Genomic DNA, 9,931 nt, shown 5'->3' with positions numbered 1-9,931 from the left:
GCCAATTTTCCCCAGGAAAAAGGAAGTAAAGTTAAAAAAGAAAGAAAGAAAGAAAGAAAGAAAGAAAGAAAGAAAGAAAGAAAGAAAGAAATAGAATCTCATGATTATGAAATAAAACCTCACAATAATGAAAAACCTATTAATGACCACGAGATACTATCCCATGGTGATAAGATACTGATTTCTTTCTTTTCCTTTCTTTTCTTTTAAAACTCATTTATTTTTTTTTATTTTCCATTTATACTGGCAGAAATAAGCTTTCATAATAACCTTGTGAAATATTATATCAATAAAGCCCTTAAATTGTCCAGTTTTTTAAATGTCTGTCTTCTGTCAAACTAGCTCGGTTTACACTAACTCATTTTTTCATGTACTCCTCCCCTTTGTTTCTTTCTTCTGATCTGCTATATAATATCAGCCGAACTTTCACTGACAGTTTAGCGTTGTAAATGCCTTTTTACATTCTTGTATTCTGAATTTTACTGAAAAACCCATCGGATGAGCAGCTCAGTCCTGTGATGGAGACGGTCGGGAGTTTCCCTGCTCTGTGTCCCTTCTGACAGCCGCAGACCTGATTCAAACACACACATTCAACTAGCCTGACAGCTGGCCAGCTAGCTGTGTTACATTTACTGTCGGCGTCTAAAACCAAGCTAACCATCCGTTTTCTTTACAAACTTCAACATGGATTTAAATACCATCTTATCACAGCTTGAAGCCTCTAACGAGGAGGAAACAGAGAAGCTTCTTCGGCAGTATAATCAAGAGGTGAGTCGCGGCTCTTTCTTTTTACGTCAACCAAAACAAACAGAGGTGCTAATGCTAGTTAGCTAGCTACACAGCTAGCATTGAGCAAGCTTGACAACTTTCTAGACAGCTTGGCTGAGATGTTAGCACGGTTATGTGATCTTCAGTATGTAGCGTAAAAAATTATCAACGACTTTTCTAACGAGATCAATAAAGTATATTGTTTCCATCGCCAGTTGAATATTGCTAATGCTAACGCTGCCCTTCGATTCAGTGCTGCTGTACAGTAGCCTTAGCAAGCAAAAGCTATTTTAAAGAACCTGTAAGTGAAATATGAATCATCAAACACTTTTTTCGATGAGGCTTGCATTTATTTATATTTTTTATGTAGACCATGTTAAATATTAGGCCGGAATGTTTATCCTCATCAAGCATCTCTTTGGTTTCAGAACAGCCACACCTTCACCTTTGAGCAAAAGGAGGAAACTCTTCGAAGCGTGAGTATGATAATCTGAATAGTGTGTTCTTAAATTATGATGCCCAATGTATATCAAAATCTATAATCTTCCATCTTGTTTTGCAGAAGCTCTGTCAGAGTGTCTTGACTGTACTTGGGAGGCAGGTGCAGCCTAGCTGTCAAAAGACCTGTCTAGAAACGCTGCGCATCCTCTCCAGAGACAAACATGTCCTCTCACCTGTAGCCACCAGGGAGGGCATGTTGATCCTGGGACGAATGGCAAGGCTGCACTCTGAAGGGGAAGGAGATGACAACCAGAAAATTGTTCAGGAGGACACCCAGTCCGAAGAAGAGGAGAGGGTGGTTGTTGAGGCCTTAAAGTGCCTTTGCAACGTGGTTTATAACAGTCCTGCAGCTCAGCAGGTCAGTGTAGACGTGCAGCTGGCTCACGGTCTGTGCAGAAGCCTCCGAACAGCCAGCACATGGAACCACGAGGTTGGCCTTTTTACTCTTCGCCTTCTCTTCCTGCTGTCTGCCTTAAGGCCTGATGTGAGGGGGGTTATGCGAAGAGAACTACATGCTGTGAAACTCCTGACAGAGGTGCTGGAGCACACCTTGGACGTGCACTGGGTTGGTCCATATGAAGTTGCCTCACCAGATCCACAGGCTCTGCCCATGCCTGCAGAGGACAATGAACGAGCAATGGAGGCACTCAAAGCATCATTCAACCTCACACTGTCATATGTGGGTGGTGAGGTGAGTGCTACTCACATTAGATTGTGCTGGACCACAAAGATGATACATCTGGTTCCTTCATCATTCTTATCATGTCTCATTGCTTAACATTTGTTTATTTCTTGATTCAAACTTTACAAGTCAACATACCAAAACATGCAGTTTTTGCACAGTGTAATGTATCAGGAAGGGACCAAGTAATAGGGAAGCCCCTCTCAATGGGTTCAGAGTGAAAGCTCTAACACCTCTGAGAAATGTAGGTTGACTATATGGTTACTGGCTAATTTTTAAGTGCTTTTGTCCTTTAATCCCCATCAAACTCACTCAAAGGTCAAGCTAATACACTGCTCATACTGTGACTGTTGATACTGCTCCAGTACAGTTTAAAATGTTAACCAAATTTCTTTATTTCTTTTTTTTTGTTATTTAATTTTCCAGGGGGGCTGTATTAATAAAATATTCACCCAGGATTTTCCCGCAGAACTAAAATAAATGATGAAACATATCAGTAGCAGTAACTTACAGCATCCCTCCACTTTTATTTGACACAGCTAAAGTTTACATAATCTACACACTCAAAAAAACAGCTTTGTTTTACTTTCATGTAAATAAAAATGACTCCATATCAAATACTAATGTGGTTTTGATTTTTTGGACTTAATCAAATTGTACAGTGGATGTTAATGTTTGTTTTTTTTCCATCTTTGAATTGATAGGAGGATGAGCACCAGTTCCGACTCATAGCTGCCATCCTGCGTCATCTGTTGATGCAGAAGACTGAAACTGAGGAGAAAACAGAGGAAGCACACAGGTGGGAAATCTGCTCACTGTAAACATGGTTTTAGGGCACTCTGCTTAACTAAGCCTCTGCTCTGAGATATCTGGGGAAAAAAGCTAAAAAAAGGAGAAAAAAACAACCCAGTTGTAGTACATGCCCCTCCATTTGTAGCTTATGATTGCTGTTTCACTTGAACGCTGCTGTTCAGCTGTGATGGTAATTAAACTTTATATGAAGATGAACAAAACTGCAGAGGAATGCATACAGCAGTCTCAGCAGATCAACCTTTATCCACTTATGCATCTGTTCAGCCAATCACAGAGTGACTGTGAGTGTGAAAGCAGCCCACAGCATTTACAAGACCCAATGACTGGTCCTGATACCAGACTTAAAGGTCACAGATATAAAACATTTCATCTGAGCCTTGTTTGGTGTTAAATCTCTGAAATCCTTTAAGCTGTCTTTAAATTGCAGCAGGGCTATCTCTCCTGGTAATTTAATGCAGGAATGCCAGGAATCTTTGACCACTGATGAAAATCTAACTGTGTCATGTAAAAGTAATAATATTTCTTGTGTTTTTTTAATTAATCAGGTTTGTTCTGGAAGAATCTAGGTAATAAAAATATCTCCTCTGTCTTTCCAGCCATGCTGTCAACCTGCTTAACAACCTGCCAGTGTCCTGCCTGGATGTGCTGATTGACCTGCCTGTACAGGGAGGGCAGGAGAAATATGGGGGGAAAAACATGGACGCCATCCAGGTGTTACTAGACTTCATGGAGAAAAGGATCGACAAGGTAGAGTTCATCCTCTGCAGCATGCACAGAATAAAAAACCTGAATCATTTACAAACAGGAAGTGCTCATTGCTCATCTGCTGCATCTTTTAGTGTTGTCTGATTAAAATGGACTTGTCTACAGTTGTACAATTTCATTTAGCAGACGCTATTTTCCAAAGTGATGTAGTATATATCTTAAAAGTTTTAGCTGTTATAATTGGCTCTAAAGGGCAAATGATAAAGTTTCAGATGTATAAGTTCACTCAGAGAAATTATTTGTAACATTTTGAATTTGTGAGTCAGCGGAAACTCAGCCCATAGGGACTTGGCTTTGTAACTGGAGGGTCGCTGATTCGAGTCCCAGCACGGACCAAGATTGGGAATTGGGTTGATAGATGGAGAGGTGTGAGCATAACTTCCTAAGCACTGTCAAGGTGCCCTTGAGCAAAGCACCAACTGCTCAGTGTTGTAAGTCGCTTTGGACAAAAGCGTCTGCTAAGTGAAATTGTAATTTGTGTTTTTAATGACAGCTGTCGTGGTCTAGAGGTCTAGGTTGCACAATCCATGAGTAAAGCCCAGGTTTGAGTCCAACCCGTGGCACCTTTCCCGCATGTCGCTCTTGTCCCTTTTCCTTTTCTATCCATTGTCCTGTCCGCTCCAATTAGAGACATACCCCCCGAATATGAAAAAAAAAAAGATAAAATCTGTCTGCTGTTCAGGTCGTGAAGTGTCTTTGAATTGTGTTTTTTCAAGCAGGGCTCCAACTACAAAGAATGTTTGACTCCAGTGCTCAGCCTTTTGACTGAGGGATCCAGACAACACAGGGAGATCCGTAGATACATCAAAGCTCAGGTACAGTATCTGCAAACATATAACAGAGACATGATGAAATTTATGACTTTTCAAAATGCTGTATTTGGGTTGTTTATTTGTTCCAGATGAAGTGAGTGACCACATCATTCCAAGAACTCTCACCAGGATCTAAAATTATTTGCCATGGCTTCTTTCTTTTGTTCTTTTGTCTCCTCAGGTACTTCCCCCCCTGAAGGATGTGAAGATCAGGCCAGAGATTGGCAGCGCAGTCAGGAACAAACTGGTTCGCCTCATGACACATGTGGATATGGGCGTGAAGCAGACGTCTGCAGAGTTCCTCTTTGTGCTCTGTAAAGAAAGTGGTTAGTGAAGGGGTGCAGTGAGCAGGACTAGGGAGACCCCGGGGGGTCACAACACAGTTGATGATAAAGTAGTGCACAGATCATCTTCAGGTATAAGCCTTTGTGTGTCCCTTCTCTGACTTGTGTATCTGTGATCTGGTTTTGCAGTGGACAACCTGTTGAAGTACACAGGTTATGGGAACGCAGCGGGACTTCTGGTGGCTCGAGGACTTCTTGCAGGCGGTAGGGGAGAGACTCAGTACTCAGAGGATGAGGACTCAGACACAGAGGAGTACAAAACTGCCAAACCTTTGTGAGTTCTCTGAACAAAGCTCAGTCTGGTTTCAGCTTATTCAGCATGGATCAATAATGTTTTTGTTGGCATCTATCCATGAGTGTGTCTCATCTACTTGTTCCAGCATTAACCCTATAACTGGTCACGTCGAGGAGCCAATGCCGAACCCTATTGAAGAGATGACAGAGGAGCAGAAGGAGTATGAAGCACAAAAGCTTGCTAATATGTTTGACAAGTTATCAAGGTAAACAAGAAAACACAACACTTAGATTAAAAAAAAAAACACTTGGACGTAGAGAACTTTAAAAATGCTGTGAGGAGGATCTGTTTTGATTGCACTCCCTTGCCACCTTGTGGCCCAGAGTCTCCGCACACTGTCTTAAGTTACTTGTAGTGAGGCGTGTATTTGTTTTGGAATTAAATGAAGATCAGACCAAAACAAATTTTCTTTGTTCAAGACAACTTTTTGATCGATACAACGCGCTGAGGTAAGGTATTTATCAGTACAGTTTCATAGCGATACGGTTTGAAACATGACATTGAGCAAACATATTAACCAGCTACATGTCAGCAACATCGGCAGCAGAGTGCTCCTATGTATTTGTAGGCTAATGTGACAACAATTAAACAGTGTCAGTTTGTAAGTAGTTTAGTAGTTGTTTATATTTAGCGCAGCTGGCAGTATGGTGCATGTCCGTAATGTGCTAACGTAGCCTCACTCTTCATTTTATTGATAGACTCAAGTTTTAACAGACCACTGCAGAATAACTGCTGACTGTGGGTTGGAATGAACATTATCACAAACAGTTTAGCCCTGGTGTTATAGAGTGATACAGCCCAAGCTAAAGGCTAATTAGCCTGTAGCTCGGGCTGTATCACTCTCCTGTTTAGCTTTCATGTGCTTTTCTGTCCTTTTTCTGTCTTGACAGTTTGGCTCCTGTGTTCACCGTCACTTGAAAATTAGTCATAGAAATCATTTTTATCACAGAAAAACACAGATCTATGCGTTTTATCTCTTCTTCTACTAAACTTTGTCAGCTGGCGTGGTGTTGTCATAGAGACCTAGACGTGCCATAAATCAATCCGATCCTGGATGCTAAGAAGTAGCAATTTAGAATAAGCTGTAACCAGCAATATTGCTGATAATCTCATTTTAAAGTGTAGATAACAATCAGGTATACATCTAGAAAGGAGACTTTTTCAAGATCACTTTCAAACTCCTCACAGCCCCTCTAAAATCATCTGATCGTAGTTCTGTAAATGTTTAAAGTAAAGTTTGGTTTTATGGGTAATCTTTAACACAAGAATAATGTATAAGAGGATAAATAGGACACAGTTCATCAAGGGGGATGTCTAGAAACCACTCTTTGTTTGGGGATTGAAACATGCAAATGTAGAAATAACTCATAGAATGAATGTTAAAGAAAAGTTTTCAGATATGCTGCTACCTGATAACACAAGACTTGTCTGACAAATAATGAAGTGATTCTTTTTGCAGAGGCTTCACTATTTTTTTTCATCTTTGGTTTTGCTTGGTTTTGCTCAAATTATTGATTTTATTTATTGTTTCCTCTGCATGGGTCTCTGCTTTATTTGTGTTGACCTTTCCTTTGTGAGCGGAGGCTAACGTTAGCTGCACATGACGTCTGTACAAAGGTAACTGTGAGATGTTCCCTGCCAACTGACTTGTCAAAGGAAGAATCTCTTCCCGTTAGCTAAAGCCTCAATTAGTCAGAGACTTGCAGCATGCCGCAGCATTCAGCTGGAGTAAATAAAGGCTGCCGGCATGCTGCTGTAGCATCATCACCACCACTCTTAATTATCATCTAATTGGCACACAGTCTTTTGTGTCCCCGCTTTTTAATAACACGTTTCCTGACTTTATTCTTCTCATCCCGAGGAGTCAGTCATTTGTCAGACACAGTGGACTGAGACAGGAGCGAAAACTAGACAAAGCAATTTTGGTGGAACGTGGATGAGGAGGATGAGATGCGGCTGAACAAATGTGAAGACAGAAGAAAGCTGACCCTGTCATTGTTGAGCCAAAAAGAGGGTTGAGCTGTAATGAGGCACGTGTTCTCAGAAGAGGAAGATTTTCCTCTCCTCCTTGGTAAAGGAGGTGTGATGATGGTGGAGTACGGCCTCCAAGGAGATCGGTCAGCGCCTGGCAAGAATGTGCTCCCCTAACTGCTTAACTGGTCCTCCAATTAGCGCATATTCTGCATCCCCAACCGCTGCCCACTCTGATCTGCACCCCACTCTCAGTCCTCCTTTACATCGAGGAGCAGGGGAGGATTTTTCTTTGATTTGTTTCGGCCTTAATTAGGAGAAATTATGTTGTGGGCTGTTTTTTTATTTATAAATTTCTAAGCCCTCATCACACATGATGACTTTGAGCTGTAAATGCTGGTCAAGATGATCAGTCATATATATTTGTAATTAATACACATGGATACTTTTGGTAAATTTCACCAGTACACGTTTTCTTTTAACCTGTAGTTTTTCTAGAGAATGCGAAACTTAAATGCAGGAATCAGTTGGTAGTTGATTGCAATTTACATCTTACTCTCAATTGAATGTTAAAGGCCCTTTTGAACCTGTGATGGATATTTCCCTGATGAATCATCTCAGAGGGAGTGGTGACACTCAGTGCAGGTATAATTGGATTAGGATGAAGGGGCAGCCATGGCTTTGTGGAGATTAGTCAGAGCGGTGATCCTGTAATTAAACTGCCACAGGAGAGGAGTGGAGAGGGGAGGGGAGAGAGCTGAGGGGGGGGAGGATGGCCTGACAGGGGCAAGTGTCCTTTAAGAGGCGGGGTTATGGAGTGCGGGTTCTTGGGCTCTCACGGAGAAAAGAGTAAAGATGTACGAGTGGAAGCTCTATGAGGACAGGCCTTGAATGGAGTCATCTAAAACACAAGGTTGATTGAGTGTCAATTAAATTATAACCTTTCTAATCCTTTATGTTTGTTTTCAATCCACAGGCAGAACGTGATCCGGCCGATGGGAGTCAGACCTGATGGGACTCTAGCCCCTCTTGAAGAAACCCTGTGTGACCCACCTGTGGACGACTCAGGATCAGACTCCGACTAGCGCACTGAACATCCAGCCACATGTTGTGGACTGACCTCACCATGCCTCAACACAACTAAAACTGTGTCCCACTTCAAGTACCTGATCCTTAAATCAAGCTCACGTGAAGGTGGGTCCCTGGGAGAAGCTGGAGCTAGCTGAACCTATATCTCCACTTCAAAATGAGTCAAATTTTCAACCTGGCTCACCAGAAAGAGGCCCTAAAAAATACAGCTCATCAGCTTGGTTGAACGTTTTGATGAATTTGGTCGGGAAATGGGTTTTCTGGTGATCAGGGCTTCAACTGGGACACAGCTGAATGCATCAAAAGAAAAGGCAGAGGGTCCTTCCCAGCTGAAAGCCTTTCTCTGAAAGAGAAATGGACTTCATGTGCAGAAAGACTGCAGTGACATCATGATTACACACAGGAGGCTCCTGTGGTGATTGCTGCACCTTCGCTGCTTATTTTCCTGCTTCTTTAGTCGAGATGATAATATATTTGCTGGATCATGTGTATCACATTAAAAGCACTGTTATGGTTTGTTAAAGTGTAATTGGGTCTGAATAATCATTCCTCTTGTGCTTCTGTTTTCACTTTTTCAAGTGTCTCTTATTACTGCTGATACATTTTTTTTACTGTACTGTTTTTTCTTAGATAAATCAACTCACATTGTAAACTTATTTAAAAATGAGATCATTGGGAGCTTGGGTTAAAATCATGAAGTGTGTCAAGTTTGGACTACAGGATTGATGTTAAATTCAGAAAACAGGCCATGTGTGAATGTGGCACACCAGTTAGTCACCAGGGATACTTTACAAATTCAGGTCTTGTTGGCTCACTGCTGCGTCGCTGAGTTGTTTTGGACATGAAATCTGTTTTTGTTAAGAATTAAAAACTTGAAGTGGAATAATTTAACATTTTCCCCAGTGGATGAAAGTTAACAGATGGGTTGTGCCTATTGACTCTTGACAAAGAAATGTGTAAACATGTATGATTCTCTGATCCATGTTATATTTGCCAAATCTGCATGATGTGAAATCATTTCTCATTATTGTGATTTTTTTTATTTTCTAAATTGACTTTTTCATAGTTTTTTCTGTAAATTTAAAAGTTTACAAGTGTGTGTAAAAATGGAAAATATGCCTTTTTGTTGATAAGACTTACTTAATTTAAAAGACGCCTGAAATCATTTGGCCCCAGAACTGAAACCTGTTCTGAAACTGCTTTTATCATGATTACAAAACCATGATACTTCTTTAACCACAGGATATATTATGATAAGAATCAATGACCCTACATTACCAGTTAAAAATGAGCAGACTTCTCACCTGACATGAGTCATCACTACTTCCTGCTCATGTGATGATGATCCAGATCAAATTTTACTCAGAAACATTAAAATAACACATACTTGGCAAAAAACTGCTAAAGAGTTAAGTGTGATTCTTCAGATGCTTTTGTACCTGTTTGAAGAGCTATGTGTTCATCAAATATACAGATAAGAGAACATTAAGGTGAAACCAGCAAAAAAGTGTCTTAGAGTGAAATATAATCACTACAAGCTTCAGAAAGAACTTCAGTGGAAAGGCCAAAAATGTTGATATATTTTGACTATTTATGTTCCTGTGTCCTTGTTTTCCCACGTGTTTGTTGTGCATCTGTGGATCAGTTTATTTGACCTGTCTGAATGCCTTCTTTTTCAGCAATAATAAATCAGTTGCATGTTGCTAACTTCTCCATCGGGACAGAAAATATTTTGGGTACTATTTTCTTCTGTTTGCACATCTTTAACATGCTGCACAAAGCTCCCACTTTGTTTTACTTTGCCGGGTTTTCACTGAATCATTAATAAAATGGAAATCAAGTCAAGATGTCTTTTTTGACCCATAAAACACTAAGGAGTAAAAGATACAGA

At 40.6% G+C, this 9,931-nt stretch overlaps 1 protein-coding gene across 2 annotated transcripts; it reads left to right on the top strand.

Annotated features, from left to right (window-relative positions):
* The first annotated feature begins 423 nt into the window (after positions 1-423).
* Positions 424-9,877, top strand: ric8b (RIC8 guanine nucleotide exchange factor B). Of its 2 annotated transcripts, none has more exons than XM_074677574.1 (10): positions 424-768; positions 1,197-1,244; positions 1,331-1,960; positions 2,656-2,750; positions 3,361-3,511; positions 4,246-4,344; positions 4,523-4,667; positions 4,815-4,959; positions 5,066-5,185; positions 7,928-9,877. In XM_074677574.1, the coding sequence occupies exons 1-10, from the start codon at positions 685-687 to the stop codon at positions 8,034-8,036; spliced, it is 1,626 nt and encodes a 541-aa protein (XP_074533675.1). In that variant the 5' UTR covers positions 424-684; the 3' UTR covers positions 8,037-9,877. The 2 variants fall into 2 exon arrangements, with proteins under 2 accessions (XP_074533675.1, XP_074533676.1); XM_074677575.1 differs by having other exon boundaries at positions 425-768; positions 4,249-4,344; positions 7,928-9,876.
* Positions 9,878-9,931: the final 54 nt, after the last annotated feature.

This window comes from Halichoeres trimaculatus, unplaced genomic scaffold (genome assembly GCF_033239565.1).
Source record: "Halichoeres trimaculatus isolate MK-OKI-2021-1 unplaced genomic scaffold, fHalTri1.1 fHalTri1_scaffold_10, whole genome shotgun sequence".
Taxonomy (NCBI): Eukaryota; Metazoa; Chordata; class Actinopteri; order Labriformes; family Labridae; genus Halichoeres; species Halichoeres trimaculatus.
The sequence above is the reverse complement of the archived record's forward strand: the minus strand, read 5'-3'. Positions and strand labels throughout refer to the sequence as shown.

Excerpts from the sequence above, each read along its gene's own strand:
- ric8b (XM_074677574.1), top strand. The coding sequence starts at position 685 with ATGGATTTAAATACCATCTTATCACAGCTTGAAGCCTCTAACGAGGAG. Across the intron at positions 769-1,196 it reads TTCGGCAGTATAATCAAGAG|AACAGCCACACCTTCACCTT; the intron begins GTGAGTCGCGGC and ends CTTTGGTTTCAG. Across the intron at positions 2,751-3,360 it reads AAAACAGAGGAAGCACACAG|CCATGCTGTCAACCTGCTTA; the intron begins GTGGGAAATCTG and ends CTGTCTTTCCAG.